At 56.4% G+C, this 16708-nt stretch overlaps 1 protein-coding gene across 1 annotated transcript; it reads right to left on the reverse strand.

Moving 5' to 3' along the window:
• Window positions 1-9669: 9669 nt before the first annotated feature.
• P2RY8 (P2Y receptor family member 8) lies at window positions 9670-10786 on the reverse strand. The gene has a single exon (XM_008161474.3). It carries the CDS (start codon window positions 10784-10786, stop codon window positions 9671-9673), a length of 1116 nt encoding a protein of 371 aa, XP_008159696.1. The 3' UTR covers window position 9670.
• Between the last annotated feature and the right edge of the window lie 5922 nt (window positions 10787-16708).

Consider the following 16708-nt stretch of genomic DNA (forward strand, 5'->3'; position numbering starts at 1 on the left):
TGGGAGCGCAGAGGTGGGGGGGTTCCTTAGGGCGCGGTGGGGGGAGCAGAGATGGCGGTCTTTGTGGTTCAGGGGAGGGTCCCCGCGGGCACGGTGGGGGCCTGGAAATGGGGGTGCCTGAGGGCGCGATGGAGGGCGTGGAGATGGGGGGCTCTGAGGGCCTGGAGACGGGGGGGGTCTTTGAGGGCTCAGTGGGCGCGGTAGGGGGCGTGGAGTTGGGGGTCCCTGAGGGCGCAGAGATGGGGGTTCTTGTGGCTCAGTGGAGGGTCCCGCGGGCACCGTGGGGGCGCGGAGATGGGGGTCCCTAAGAGCGCGGAGATGGGGGTCCCCCGTGGGCGCAGTGGGGCGCGGAGATGGGGGTCCCTGAGGGCGCGGTGGGGCGCAGAGATGGGGGGGTCCCGGATGGCGCGGTGGAGGCGTGCAGATGGGGGGATCCCTGAGAGCGCGGTGGGGCGCGGGGGTGGGCGCGGAGATGGGGGTCCCTAAGAGCGCGGAGATGGGGGTCCCCGTGGGCGCAGTGGGGCGTGGAGATGAGGGGTCCCTGAGGGCGCGGTGGGGCACGGAGATGGGGGTCCCTGAGGGCGCAGTGGGGCGCGGAGATGGGGGTCCCCGTGGGCGCGGTGAGGCGCGGAGATGGGGGTCCCTAAAAGCGCGGAGATGGGGGTCCCTGAGGGCGCGGTGGGGCGCGGAGATGGGGGTCCCCGTGGGCGCGGTGGGGCACGGAGATGGGGGTCCCTGAGGGCGCAGTGGGGCACAGAGATGGAGGGTCCCGGATGGCGTGGGGGTGGGGGCGGAGATGGGGGTCCCCGTGGGCGCGGTGGGGGTGTGGAAATGGGGGTCCCTGAGGGCGCGGAGATGGGGGTCCCCGTGGGCACGGTTGGGGCGCAGAGATGGGGGGTCCTGGATGGCGTGGGGGTGGGGGCGGAGATGGGGGTCCCCGTGGGCGCGGTGGGGGTGTGGAAATGGGGGTCCCTGAGGGCGCGGAGTAGGGGCCCCAGAGGGCGCGGTGGCGGGCGGGACATGGGAGGGAGCGTTCCTATAGGTGGGTGGATGGGGAGGTGATGGGGAGGGAGTCGGGCCCGAACGCACTGGTGACATCGGGGGCTGATCACTCCGTGGGGGTCGGAGTGGGGGGGCGAGGGGGGGGGGTGGGGGGGGGCGGGGGGCGGGGAGAGCGGGCTGCCGGGTGATTGGCAGGAGCTGCAGCCCTGGTTTCTGTCCACTAGATGGCAGCACCTTTCCGCCAAGGGTGACCGGGAAGAGTCTGCAGACGTTGCCACCTGTTCCTGGGACGGAACCACCTTCAGCTGAGAGCCTCGTTTATAGATAATCGATAGATGATGATATAGATAGATAGATAGATAGATAGATAGATAGATAGATAGATAGATAGGTAGATAGATATAGATAGATGATAGATGAGATAGATAGATGATAGATGGTAGATAGATATAGATAGATGAATAGATAGATAGATAATAGATATAGATAGATAGATGATAGAGAGGTAGATAGATAGATGATAGATAGATGATATAGATAGATGGATGGATAGATAGATGACAGATAGATATAGATAGATGATAGATAGATGACAGACAGATAGATAGATGATAGATAGATGATATAGACAGATAATTGATGATAGATACATAGATATAGATGATAGAGAGGTAGATAGATGATGTAGATAGATAGATGGATAGATATATAGATAGATGATAGATAGATAGATAGATAGATAGATAGATAGATAGATAGATGAGAGATAGAGATAGATAGATGATAGATAGATTATATAGATAATTGATGATAGATATAGATGATAGAGAGGTAGATAGATAGATGATAGAGGTAGATAGATGATATAGATAGATAGATAGATAGATAGATAGATAGATGACAGATAGATATAGATAGATGATAGATGACGGATGGATAGATAGATGATAGAGAAATAGATAATAGATGGGGTCCCCTGGTGATTGATGGTTGATTGATAGATACATAGGTACATACATAGATGACAGAGAGATAGATGGATAGATAGATACATAGATGGTTGATAGTTACATAGATAGTTACATAGATGGTAGATACATACATAGGTACATACATAGGTACACAGATAGATGATAGACAGTTATACAGACACAGAGTTACATCCGGGCAGATACACAGGAGATACATAACTAGATGACAGCGAGATCCATGTGCATGTTATATTCTTCCTTTTCATCTTTTTTTTTTATTATTTTTTTAAGTCGGCCACGGAACAGCGCCATGGACTGAGCTCCCACTGTGGGTCTGCTGACCCTCTTACACGAGATGGGTTTGGTGTTTGTGTTAATCCTCACCCGAGCACCTTCCTGCCTTCCTTTTTTATTAAAAAAAAATCTTTATTATTGAAAGTATTACATATACACACTCAGTGGCCAGATGACGATGATCTCTGGACGCATAATAATCTGCCCACTCCGTGTGTGTGTATATATATATCTATATATTAGAGGCCCGGTGCATGAATTCAGTGCATGGGTGGGGTCCGGCCAGCCTGGCCAGGGGGAGGGGACGTGGGCGGTTGGCTGGCCTGCCTGCTGGTCGAACTCCCGGTCGAGGGGACCATTTGCATATTAGCCTTTTATTCTATAGGACAGACACGGAGCGGCCAGATGGTTACGCGTTCAGAAATCGTCATCGTCTGGCTGCTCCGTGTAGGTCCTCCCTTCCCCCCATGCACCTCTCCCAGCCGCTCCCATAACCCCCTGTGTTATATTCGTGTCTGTGTCCCGACCAGAAATCGGACCTACAACCTTGGGGTGTTGGGATGATGGGCTAACCAAGTGAGCTACCCAACCAGGACCCTGTCTATAGCTTTTTATATAAAAAAACCCACCAGAGTGCCCCAGCCGGTGTGGCTCAGTGGATAGAGCGTCGGCCTGCGGACTGAAGGGTCCCGGGTTCGATTCCCGGTCAAGGACACAGGCCCGGGTTGCAGGCTCCATCCCCAGTAGGGGGCGTGCAGGAGGCAGCCGGTCCATGATTCTCTCTCCTCATGGATGTTTCTCTGTCTCTCTTCCTCTCCCTTCCTCTCTCTGAAATCAGTAAAAATAGATAAAACAAAAATACATTTAAAAAATATTTTTAAAAAAGTGTTTTTAGCCCGGCCGGCGTGGCTCAGTGGTTGAGCGTCGACCTGTAAACCAGGAGGTCAGGGTTCGATTCCCGGTCAAGGTCACAGGCCCGGGTTGCGGGCTCCATCCCCAGGAGGGGGCGTGCAGGAGGCGGCCAGTCCATGATTCTCTCTAATCACGGATGTTTCTCTCTCTCTCTCTCTCTCTCCCTTCTCCCTTCTTCTTTGAAATCAATAAAAATAAAATTTAAAAAATTAATAATAAGCCCTAGCTGGTTTGGCTCAGCAGATATATAGAGCGTCGGCCTGCGGACGGAAGGGTCCCGGGTTCGATTCCCGGTCAAGGGCACAGGCCCGGGTTGCGGGCTCCATCCCCAGTAGGGGGCGTGCAGGAGGCGGCCGGTCCATGATTCTCTCTAATCACGGATGTTTCTCTCTCTCTCTCTCTCTCTCCCCTTCTCCCTTCTTCTTTGAAATCAATAAAAATAAAATTTAAAAAATTAATAATAAGCCCTAGCTGGTTTGGCTCAGCAGATATATAGAGCGTCGGCCTGCGGACGGAAGGGTCCCGGGTTCGATTCCCGGTCAAGGGCACAGGCCCGGGTTGTGGGCTCGATCCCCAGTCGGGGGCGTGCAGGAGGCGGCCGATCCATGATTCTCTCTCCTCATGGATGTTTCTCTCTCTCTCTCCTCTCCCTTCCTCTCTGACATCAATAAAAATCTATTTAAAATAATAATAATAATAATAATGGTGATGAAATGCCATCCGTGTCTGCTTGCGTCCCTGTGTTAGCCAAGGACGGGGGGACCCTGGTGTCCCCTGATGTTGGGGTGAACATGATGAACCAAGCTATCGCCTCTGAGTCTTGGCCGTCAGCCCATCCCCGGTGGCGTCCCAGAATGCTGTGTGGTGGTTTGAGGTTTCTCACACCTTTTTTTTTTCTTTCTTTCTTTCTTTTTTGTGAGTCCCACGCCCAGCACGTGGGTGGGGGTGTGTGGGTCTCGGTGGCTCGGGGTTTCCGGGGTCGGGGGGCGGGGAGGGGGCATTTGCAGAATTGAGGTGACTTTCTAGGGTTTGGCGTTGGGGCAGTCGGAGGAGCAGAGGGTACTCACACCTTCGTGGAGAGTTCGAGTCCCAGCCTTTCTCCAAACATCTCCGTGCATCAAGCCAAAGCCCCTTTTTTAAAATTTTTATTTTAATATATTTTATTGATTTTTTTACAGAGAGGAAGGGAGAGGGAGAGAGAGTCAGAAACATCGATGAGAGAGAGAAACATCCATCAGCTGCCTCCTGCACGCCCCCCACTGGGGATGTGCCCGCAACCCAAGGCATGTGCCCTTGACCGGGAATCGAACCCGGGACCCTTCAGTCCGCAGGCCGACGCTCTATCCACTGAGCCACACCGGCTAGGGCCCAAAGCTCTTTCTTCATGAGGCCCAGGCTGTCACTCAAAAGTTTCCATGGTGATGCCTAGCTGGTGTGGCTCAGTGGATAGAGCGTCGGCCTGCGGACTGAAGGGTCCCGGGTTCGATTCCCGGTCAAGGGCACATGCCCAGGTTGCAGGCTCATCCCCAGTAGGGGGCGTGCAGGAGGCAGCCGATCCATGATTCTCTCTCATCATCGATGTTTCTATCTCCCTCTCCCTCTCCCTCTCTCTCTGGGAAAAAAAAAAAGAAAAAAGTCAATAAAAACATTTTTTTTAAATGTATTTTTTTTTTTTTTGCTAGAGGCCTGGTGCATGAACTTCGTGCACGGGTAGGGTCCGTAGTAGCTGCCGCCTGCCAGCCAGGGCCTTACTTTGTTCCACGCTGCCCCCTGGTGGTCAGCGCACATCATAGCGAGCGGTCGAACTCCCGGTCGGTCAAACTCCCGAGGGGACATTTTGCATATGAGGCTTTTGTATATATAGATTGATTTCAGACAGGAAGGGACAGAGAGAGAGAGAGAGAAACATCCATGATGAGAGAGAATCACGGACCGGCTGCCTCCTGCACGCCCCCTACTGGGGATGGAGCCCGCAACCCGGGCCTGTGCCCTTGACCGGGAATCGAACCCGGGACCCTTCCGTCCGCAGGCCGACGCTCTATCCACGGAGCCACACCGGCCAGGGCCCAAGTCATCTTTTTAAAAAAGTGTTTTCATAATGTAATGTAATCAACATGATATGTGTATTGTATTATGATTGTGTTTTTACACGATTATTATAATACATTTCAGGTTATTCCTAGAATTTTTCATCTTGCCATTACATGATTTTCTCAAAATACATTTTTATTGATTTCAGAGAGAAGGGAGAGAGAGAGAGACACATCCATGAGGAGAGAGAATCATGGACCGGCTGCCTCCCGCACGCCCCCTACTGGGGATCCAGGCCACAACCCGGGCATGTGCCCTTGACTTGGAATCGAACCCAGGACCCTTCGGTCTGCAGGCCGACGCTCTATCCACTGAGCCACACCGGCTGAGGCCTCTGTTGAGTTTTTATAGTGTCTCATTTCTTTAAAAAAAATATATGTATTTTTATTGATTTCAGAGAGGAAGGGAGAGATAGAAACATCATTGATGAGAGAGAATCAATGGATCGGCTGCCTCCTGCACGCCCCCTACTGGGGATGGAGCCCGCAACCCGGGCCTGTGCCCTTGACCGGGAATCGAACCCTGATCTCCTGGTTCGTAGGTCGATGCCTAACCACTGAGCTACACCAGCTGGGCTATTGCTCCGTATTCAGGGTCCCCCATGAGCCATCACACGGGGTGGGGTTGGGGGGAGGTGTCCAGTTTATCCGTCCAAGAATCCTTACCCGACTGACACAGGTGTGACCCCACTTCCCTGCCTGGGGCTGGGGTGCCAGAAAAAGGGGGGCCAGCACGGGACCCCACGGCCCCTCACTCACCCACCCACCCACCCGGGGCCAAGTCTTTATATCCGCCCGTGTCCTGGCCACCGAATTCGAGGGTGGCTCACGTGTGAGTGTCCCGGGGCGGCCGTGACCAACAACCGCAAACGCGGGGTTTTAACACAACAGAGAGCCATCCTGTGTTCGTTTCCGGAGCCCGGACGTGTGAGATCCAGGGGTCCCAGGGCCGGGATCCCCCCTGGAGGCGCCGGGGAGGGTCCTTCCTGCCTCGTCCTGACCCTGGGCTGGTGGCCGCCTCCCTCCCGTGTCGGCCTCCGTCTCCACGTGGCTTCTCCTCTGCGTCTGTGTCTCCTCTGCCGTCTCTCTCTTTTTATGTTATTAATATGCGAGAGGCCCGGTGCACGGATTCGAGCATGGGGGGAGGGTGTCCCTCAGCCCAGCCTGCACCCTCTCCGATCTGGGACCCCTCGGGGGAGTCGGACATCCCTCTCACAATCCAGGACTGCTGGCTCCCAATCGCTCGCCTGCCTGCCTGCCTGCCTGATTGCCCCTAACCGCTTCTGCCTGCCAGCGTGATCACCCCCTAATCACTCCCCTGCCAGCCAGATTGATGCCTAACTGCCCTCCCTTGCCAGCCTGTTTGCCGCAACTGCCCTCCCCTGCAGGCCTGGTCGCCCCTAACTGCCCTCCCCTGCAGGCCTGGTCACCCCTAACTGCCCTCCCCTGCAGGCCTGGTCACCCCTAACTGCCCTCCCCTGCAGGCCTGATCCCCCCGAACTGCCCTCCCCTGCAGGCCTGGTCACCCCTAACTGCCCTCCCCTGCAGGCCTGCTCATCCCTAACTGCTCTCCCCTGCAGGCCTGGTCCTCCCCAACTATCCCCCTTGCAGGCCTGGTCCCCCCCTAACTGCCCTCCCCTGCAGGCCTGGTCGCCCCTAACTGCCCTCCCCTGCAGGCCTGGTCACCCCTAACTGCCCTCCCCTGCAGGCCTGGTCCCCCCGAACTGCCCTCCCCTGCAGGCCTGGTCACCCCCAACTGCCCTCCCCTGCAGGCCTGCTCATCCCTAACTGCTCTCCCCTGCAGGCCTGGTCCTCCCCAACTATCCCCCTTGCAGGCCTGGTCCCCCCCTAACTGCCCTCCCCTGCAGGCCTGGTCGCCCCTAACTGCCCTCCCCTGCAGGCCTGGTCCTCCCCAACTACCCCCCCTGGGTTCCCCCTAACTGCCCTCCCCTGCAGGCCTGGTGCCCCCCCAACTGCCCTCCCCTGCAGGTCTGGTCACCCCTAACTGCCCTCCCCTGCAGGCTTGATTGCCCCCAACTGTCCTCCCCTGCAGGCCTGGGTGCCTCCCAACTGCCCTCCCCTGATGGCCATCTTGTGGCAGCCATCTTGTGTGTTGGAGTGACGGTCAATTTGCATGTCACCTCTTTGTTATATAGGATATACTACAGGCCCAGTGCATGGATTCGTGCACCGGTGGGGTCCCTCGGCCTGGCCTACACCCTCTCGCAATCCAGGACCCCTCGGGGGATGTCGGAGAGCCGGTTTCGGCCCGATCCCTGCAGGCCAGGCCGAGGGACCCCACCGGTGCACAAATCCATGCACCGGGCCTCTAGTCTGCATATAAGGTCTTTGGTTAATCTCTTCCTTCCCTCCCCCTCCCCCCTTCCCTCTGAGATTCATCAGTCTGTTCCATGGTTCCATGCCTGTGTGTTGAGCATCTGCCCCCTGGTGGTCAGTGCACGTCACAGCTAACAGTCGAACAGTGGCTTAGGCTTTTATATACATAGGTTTTTTTGTTGTTTTTTTAAATATATTTTATTGATTTTTTACAGAGAGGAAGAGAGAGGGATAGAGAGATAGAAACATGGATGAGAGAGAAACATCGATCAGCTGCCTCTTGCACACCTCCTACTGGGGATGTGCCCGCAACCAAGGAACATGCCCTTGACCGGAATCGAACCCGGGACCCTTGAGTCCGCAGGCCGACACTCTATCCACTGAGCCAAACCGGTTTCGGCTATACATAGGTTTTTATTGATTTCAGAGAGGAAGGGAAAGGGAGAGAGAGAGAGATAGAAACATCCATGATGAGACAGAATCATGGACCGGCTGCCTCCTGCAGGCCCCACACTGGGGATCAAGCCCGCAACCCGGGCGTGTGCCCTTGACCGGGAATCGAACCCGGGACCCTTCAGTCCGCAGGCCCAGGCTCTATCCACTGAGCCACACTGACGAGGGCTGCTCTTCTGTCTCCTATAAGGACCCCGACCCAGGACGACCTGGTCTCAGCTCCTGAATCCAATCCCGTCTGCAAAGACCCTGTGCCCAAATGAGGTCCCCGCTCTGAGGTCCTGGGTGGACATGGATTTGGGGGAGACACCCTTCACCCCAGTGCCTGTGTCTGTTCCCCTTCCTTAGCCGTGGGAGCGGGGAGCAGGCTCCAATCTCCATCCTCAGCTTGGATTTCCAGGGGCGAGGCCGTGTGCCCTGGAGACAACCCCCTCCCAACCCCGCCCGGTGCGCCCTGATCCTGCCTCCAAAGGCCCGTCTTCGCTCTCCGTTTGCAGGCTCCAGGGCGGACCTTCTGTCCAAAGAACCTCCCCACCCACCCCCCCAAACCCAGCACCATCCGTCCCCTTTGCCTGTCTGTCCCTCGGCTCCGTCCGTCCGTGGGCCAGCGCTGGTGTGGGGATGCTGGGAGTCGGAACCGGTTTCAGAGACAGTCTGAGGTGCCTTCCCCCTAGCTTCGGGCAGGGGTTCGGGAAGGAAGCGCACTGATTTGGAGCAGGAGGCGTGGTTCCGACTGGCAGGAGGCGTGGTTCGGGCGCGTAAGGGTCCAGGAACCAACCCAATGTGCAGCAGAAGGCGTGGTTCCGACGCCGCAGGGGTCAGTGAAGACCCCTGATGGGCAACAGGAGGCGTGGTTCCGACCCCAGGGGTCTGGGAAGCGCCTGGATTTGGAGCAGGAGGCCTGGTTCCGAGGCGCAGGGGTCCAAGAAGGGACCCGATCTGGAGCAAGAGGCGTGGTTCCATTGCGCGGGGGCGTGGTTTCGACGCGCGAGGGGCATGGTTCCGACTCCAGGGCTCTGGGAAGCGCCCGGATTTGGAGCAGAAGGCCTGGTTCCATTTGGACCAGAAGGCCTGGTTCCGAGGCGCAGGGGTCCAGGAAGGGACCCGATCTGGAACAGGCATGTTTCCAACGCACCGAGGGGCGTGGTTTCGACGCGCGGGGGGCGTGGTTCCTACTCCCGGGTCCTGGAAGGGACCGGATTTGGAGCAGGAGGCGTGGTCCCAACGCGCGCGCGCGCGGGGGGCGTGGTTCCGACCCCCGGGGTCCGGGAAGCGCCCGGATTGGGAGCAGGAGGCCCTGCTCTGATGCGCAAGGGGTCCAGGAAGCGCCCGGATTTGGAGCAGGAGGCGTGGTTCCGACCCCAGGGGTCCGGGAAGCGCCCGGATTGGGAGCCGGAGGCCCTGCTCTGATGCGCAAGGGGTCCAGGAAGCGCCCGGATTTGGAGCCGGAGGCGCTGTTCCGTTGCGCAGGAGGCCGCGGCTCCGGACGTGCGCGCCACCTCCCCGCCTAGTTCCCCCGCCTGCCGTGCCCGCGGGGGGCCGTCTCCGTCTCCAAAGGGGCGCGCCCCGCAGGCACCCCCCCGCCCCGGGCCCCCCCAATTCCTCACCGGCTCAGAACACGCTCTCCTGTCTCTGCAGGAACGGCCGCGCGGCCGCCTCCAGTCCGTCCGCGTGGCAGCTGGACACGGACGGCGCGGACAGCGTGCGCCCCGAGAACACGCTCTCCTGGCGGCCGCGGCGCGCGTCCTGGGCGCCGGGGGACGAGGGCAGCTGCTGCGGCTGCGGGGAGGAGCGCGAGGACCCCCCCACATAGCGCCGCAGCCGGAGCTGGAACTCGCGGGAGGCGAAATAGTACACGAAGGGGTCCAGGCAGTTGTTGAGGCAGCTCAGGCAGAGCGTGAGCTTGTACACGTGGTAGTAGCTCTTGCCCAGGAAAAGGCGACTCACCATGTGCGCCAGGAGGACGAAGTTGTTGGGCGCAAAGCAGGTCACGAAGGCGACCAGCACGACCGCGGCGAGGCTCACGGCGCGCCGGCGCTGGCCCAGCCCGTGCGCGCCGGGCGCGCGCAGCAGCCGCAGGATGGTGGCCGTGTAGCACGCCACCGTCACCAAAAAGGGCACCAGAAACAGGACGACGAAGAGCGCAAAGAGGAAGAGGGCCCACATGGCCACGCTGGGGAGCATCGTGGACTGGAGCACGTCGAAGCACGTCACGATGCCCAGCTCCTCGACGGCGTAGGTGAGGTCGGTGCGCGCCAGCGGCGACAGCGCGCCGAGCAGCAGGCACCACATCCCGGCGCACGTGGCCGCCGCGTAACGGCGCCGGCGCCAGGGCGCGGACGCCAGCGGGTAGACCACGCCCAGGAAGCGGTCCACGCTGATGCACGTCATGGTGAGGATGGACGAGTACATGTTGGCGTAGAAGACGAGCGTGACGGCGGTGCACACGCGCGCCCCGAAGACCCAGTGGTTCCCGTTGCAGTGGTAGTAGATCTGGAACGGCAGCGCGCTCGCCAGCGCCAGGTCCGTGACGCTCAGGTTCATCATGAAGATGACGGACGGGGACTTGGGCCCGATGTCGCGGCACAGCACCCACAGCGAGAAGCAGTTGCCGGGGATGCTGACCAGGGCCACGAAGGAGTACACGACCGGAAGGACCACGGCGATGGCCGGGTTCCGCAGCATCTGGATCGTGGCGTTGTCCGGGCGCGTCATGTTGATGTCCATCTCTGGGGGCGCGCGTGGCGCGCGCGCGCGCGCGGAGCGCTCCCGCGGGCACCCCCGCCTCTTGGCTGGCGAGGGCGCGCCCCTCGTGGGCAGGGGGGGGACGATCTGAAAAGGCAAAAGGGCACAGGAGTGAGGGGCGGCTCAGGGTGGGGGAGCGGGGACCCATGAGCCAGGAGGTCCGGGTTCGATTCCCGGTCAAGGGCACGTGCCCGGGTTTTGGGCTCCATCCCCAGTAGGGGGCGTACAGGAGGCAGCCGATCCATGATTCTCTCTCCTCATGGATGTTTCTCTCTCTCTCCTCTCTCCCCCTTCTCTCTCTGAAATCAATGAAAAAAATCTATAAGAGCCCTGGCCGGTGTGGCTCAGTGGATAGAGCGTCGGCCTGCGGACTGAAGGGTCCTGGGTTCGATTCCGGTCAAGGGCATGTACCTTGGGCAACCACAGTCGGGGGGTACGCAGGAGGCAGCTGATCGATGTTTCTCTCTCATCGATGTTTCTAACTCTCTATGCCTCTCCCTTCCTCTTTGTAAAAAATCAATAATATATATATATTTTTTTTTTAAAAGAAAAGGATTGGCCGAAACCGGTTTGGCTCAGTGGATAGAGCGTCGGCCTGCGGACTGAAGGGTCCCGGGTTCGATTCCGGTCAAGGGCATGGACCTTGGTTGCAGGCACATCCCCAGTGGGGGGTGTGCAGGAGGCAGCTGATGGATGTTTCTCTCTCATCATGATGTTTCTAACTCTCTATCCCTCTCCCTTTCTCTCTGTAAAAAAATCAATAAAATATATATATTTTAAAAATCTATAAGAAAAATATGAAAAAGATTGGGGCTCCCCGGAATAGCTGTCCTCCCCGTAACACCATCCAGCACAGACTGGGGACCCCAAATCCGCCCTCTCCTAGGGTTTGGGGGCGGTTCTCGCAGCTGCCACTCAAATCCATCAGGAGGGCAGCTGGCCTGGAAGATGGGGTGGGGGTAGTGGGGGGGGAGGGGGGGTCCTTCCCTGACCCTCCATCCGGGAGCTCAATGGACGCTCACATGTCTAGGCCTCCTGATCTGCTATTTCTTCCTCCGGAGGCGACTCTGTCTGTGACCGGCCTCCGTGCAAAAAGAGGTTCCTCAAACCGCCCTGCCCTGGGGCACCCCCACCCCGCCAAGGCCCCTGTACAGTTTCGCTCTGAGTGTGCGCATGCGCCCGCCCATCCGCCCGCCCAGGTGCACGCTGCAAAGATTCTGCAGAGAATTGTGTGTGTGTGTGGGGGGGGGGCGTGGGCCTGGGCCTTGCTATCCGGGGGCACCCCAATAGCAGTAAGGACCCCTGCTTCTGCTCAGGGTCCCCTGGGTGCTGCGGATGGACACCCAGAAGGGAGAGACGGGAAGGTGGTCATTTGCAGACACAGGGAGTGAGGGGGGCCCCCCTGGCCGGCGTGGCTCAGGGGTTGAGTGTCGACCTAGGAACCAGGAGGTCACGGGTTCGATTCCTGCCCGGGTTGTGGGCTCCATCCCCAGTGTGGGGCGTGCAGGAGGCAGCCGATCCGTGATTCTCTCTCCTCAAGGATGTGTCTCTCTCTCTCCCTCTCTGAAATTAATTAAAATATATATTTTAAAAAATGAAATAAATAAAAATGAATGGAAAAATATCCTTGGGTCCCCAGCAGGGGGCGTGCAGGAGGCAGCCGACCCACGATTCTCTCTCATCCTGGATGTTTCTCTCTCTCCTCTCTCCCTTCCTCTCTCAGAAATCAATAAAAATACATTTTTTGATTTACTATCAATACCTAGATCAGCCTCACTCCTATAAAATAAAAGCCTGATATGCTAAGTGTCCGGTCGTCCGTTCAACCAATCAAAGCGTCATATGCTAATGATATGCTAAGGACGCTCAACCTGTTTGCTATGACGTGCACTGACCACCAGGGGGCCATCTAATCCACAAAATAAACTGATGAACAGAGTGGATCCAGAGACATGGGAGCCTGGAGCAGAGTGTGGGATCTCGGGGGGAGGGCGGGGGTCAGGGGGGAGGGGGCATGGGGTGGGGGCGGGGGAGGATCAAGGCCAGACCTTGTACACGTGTATGAATGGCCCACAGACACACACAATAGGGTGGGGAGTGGGGGTGAGGGGGTGAGGGCAGGCTGAGATGGTTAATGTGGGGAATCAGGGGGACATATGTAATACTTTATTAAAAATACATATTTTTAGTAGAGGCCCGGTGCACGGATTCGTGCACCCGTGGGGTCCCTCGGCCTGGCCTGTGGGATCGGGCTGAAACCGGCTCTCCGACATCCCCCGAGGGGTCCTGGATGGCGAGAGGGTGCAGGCCAGGCCGAGGGACCCCACCGGTGCACGATCGGGGCCGGGGAGGGACGCGGGAGGTGGGCCAGCCGGGGAGGGACGCGGGAGGTTGGCCAGCCGGGGAGGGACGCGGGAGGTTGGCCAGCCGGGGAGGGACTGCGGGAGGGCTCCAGAGCGTGTCAGGCCCGTCTCGCTCAGTCCCGATCGGCCGGACCCCAGCAGCAAGCTCACCTACCACTCAGAGCATCTGCCCCCTGGTGGTCAGGGCATGTCATAGCGAGCGGTTGAGCGGCCTTAGCATATCATTAGCATATTACGCTGTGATTGGTTGAACGGACGACCGGACGGACAGACACTTAGCATATTAGGCTTTTATTATAGAGATTGATTTCAGAGAGAAAGGGAGATGGAGAGAGAGAGAGAGAAATATCAATGAAGAGAGAGAATCATGGACCGGCTGCCTCCTGCACGCCCCCTGCTGGGGATCGAGCCCACAACCCGGGCCTGTGCCCTTGACTGGGAATCGAACCCTGACCTCCTGGTTCCTAGGTCGACGCTCAATCGCTGAGCCACTCCCGCTGGGCTTTGTCTAATACTTTCAACAATTAAAAATAAAATAAAATAACAGCAATTGATTCTCAGTGAACACTTTTCAAAATCAAGCAAATAAAAGATTGTCTCTGGCAAAAAAAAAAAAAAAGGCGCAGAGCCCTAACCGGTGTGGCTCAGTGGATAGAGCGTCGGCCTGCGGACGGAAGGGTCCCGGGTTCGATTCCCGGTCAAGGGCACGGACCTTGGTGGCGGGCACATCCCCAGTGGGGGGCGTGCAGGAGGCAGCTGATGGATGTTTCTCTCTCATCGATGTTTTCTAACTCTCTCTCCCTCTCCCTTCCTCTCTGTAAAAAAAAAAATCAGTAAAAATATTTTTTAAAAAAATGCAGAGTTCACTTTGACAGACGCACTGCTGGCTGTCTAGACCGGAGGAGGCTCAGGCGGGGGCATGGAAAGATTATGAAATGAGAAAGAATAATAATAAAAAAAAAACACCAAAAATCCCCCAAAACGGTGGCCCTCGTGGCCACCAGGCGCTGGGCGAGCCGACGTGGATGTTACGAAAGGCAGGGCCGCACGGTTCCCCGGGCAGCTGACCGGCTGCAGACACGCGCTCGCTCGGAGGCGACAGGCGGGAGGGAAGTGGTGTCTGAGGCTCCTGGTAGATCTGAGAGTGAAATCGGCCCACGCTCTATCTCCCCACATCACTGTGGACTTTTATTTTTATTTTTTTCTCTTTCAACAGCTTTCTTCTTGAGGGTTCATTTCCATCCCATACGGTTCCACGGCTCAAAGGGTACAGCTCAAGTGGGGGTTTTTTTGTTGTTTTTAAATATATATATATTTTTATTGATTTTTTTTTACAGAGAGGAAGGGAGAGGGAGAGAGAGTCAGAAACATCCATGACGAGAGAGAAACATCCATCAGCTGCCTCCTGCACGCCCCCCACCTGGGGATGTGCCTGCAACCCAGGTCCATGCCCTTGACCAGGAATCGAACCCGGGACCCCTCAGTCCCCAGGCCGACGCTCTATCCACTGAGCCACACCGGCTAGGGCTCAAGTGGTTTTGAATATGGTCCCCGATGTGCACACCATCGCCTGGTTGCAAACCCACAGCGTGCGCATCGCCCCTGAGACCGATCCTCCGCCAAAATGTTACAATTAATTTCAATGGTAAAGATTTTTTTAAAAATTAAGAATAAATAAAAATGAAGATTTGCGAGTCGTAACACGAGCCTTTAAAAAAAATTGATTTCAGAGAGGGAAGGGAGAGGGAGAGAAGCATCCATGAGGAGAGAGAATCATGGACCGGCTGCCTCCCGCACGCCCCCGACTGGGGATGGAGCCCACAACCCGGGCATGTGCCCTTGACCGGGAATCGAACCCGGGACCCTTCAGTCCGCAGGCTGACGCTCTATCCACTGAGCCGCACCGGCCAGGGCCTAACCATTACGTCTAAAAAGAGAGCCATAGCCATGAACAGTTCCTCCCCATTTTCTTCCCCGCCCCAACCTAGTCCCTGACAACCTCTAACACACTTACTGTCTATCCATCCATTCATCATGCGTCTATCTCTGTCTGTGTCTTTACCTATCTATCTATCTATCATCTATCTATCTATCATCTATCTACATACCTATCTATGTATCCATCCAACCCTGTATCTATCATCCATCCATCTCTATCCATCCATCCATCCATCCATCCATCCATCCTTCCATCCACCCATTCATCCATTCATCCCTTTCATCCATTCATCCATCCACCCATCCTTCCATCCATCCATCCATCATCCATCCATCAATCTATTTATCCACCCATCAGACTGCTATCAATGCATGCACGCATCCATTGATCCATCCAACCATCCATCTATGCCTCCATCCATCCATCCATCCATCCATCCATCCATCCATCCATCCATCCATCCATTCATCATCCATCCATGCATCCACTCATCCATCCATCAACATCCATCATGCATCTATCTATCATTTATGTATCCATCCATCTATCCACCTACCATTCATTCATCCATACATCCACTGACCCATCCACTGATCCATCCACCATCCATCCTTCATGCATCTATTCATCCATCCATCCATCCACCCATCAACCCACCCATCCATCCATCCATCCATCCATCCACCCATCCACCCATCCATCCATCCATCCATCCATCCATCCATCCATCCATCCCTCATGCATCTATCTATCATTTATGTATCCATCCATCTATCCACCTACCATTCATTCATTCATCCATCCATCCACTGACCCATCCACTGATCCATCCACCATCCATCCTTCATGCATCTATTCATCCATCCATCCATCTACCCATCCACCCATCCATCCATCCACCCATCCACCCATCTATCCATCCATGCATCCACTCATCCATCCATCAACATCCATCATGCATCTATCTATCATTTATGTATCCATCCATCTATCCACCTACCATTCATTCATCCATCCATCCACTGACCCATCCACTGATCCATCCACCATCCATCCTTCATGCATCTATTCATCCATCCTTCCATCCACCCATCAACCCACCCATCCATCCATCCATCCATCCATCCACCCATCCACCCATCCATCCATCCATCCATCCATCCATCCATCCATCCATCCATCCCTCATGCATCTATCTATCATTTATGTATCCATCCATCTATCCACCTACCATTCATTCATTCATCCATCCATCCACTGACCCATCCACTGATCCATCCACCATCCATCCTTCATGCATCTATTCATCCATCCATCCATCTACCCATCCACCCATCCATCCATCCATCCATCCACCCATCCACCCATCCATCCATCCATCCATCCATCCATCCATCCATCCATCCCTCATGCATCTATCTATCATTTATGTATCCATCCATCTATCCACCTACCATTCATTCATTCATCCATCCATCCACTGACCCATCCACTGATCCATCCACCATCCATCCTTCATGCATCTATTCATCCATCCATCCATCCATCCACCCATCAACCCACCCATCCATCCATCCATCCATCCATCCACCCATCCACCCA

The sequence above is a fragment of the Eptesicus fuscus genome, chromosome 1 (genome assembly GCF_027574615.1).
Source record: "Eptesicus fuscus isolate TK198812 chromosome 1, DD_ASM_mEF_20220401, whole genome shotgun sequence".
NCBI lineage: Eukaryota > Metazoa > Chordata > Mammalia > Chiroptera > Vespertilionidae > Eptesicus > Eptesicus fuscus.

Excerpts from the sequence above, each read along its gene's own strand:
- P2RY8 (XM_008161474.3), bottom strand. The coding sequence starts at position 10,786 with ATGGACATCAACATGACGCGCCCGGACAACGCCACGATCCAGATGCTG.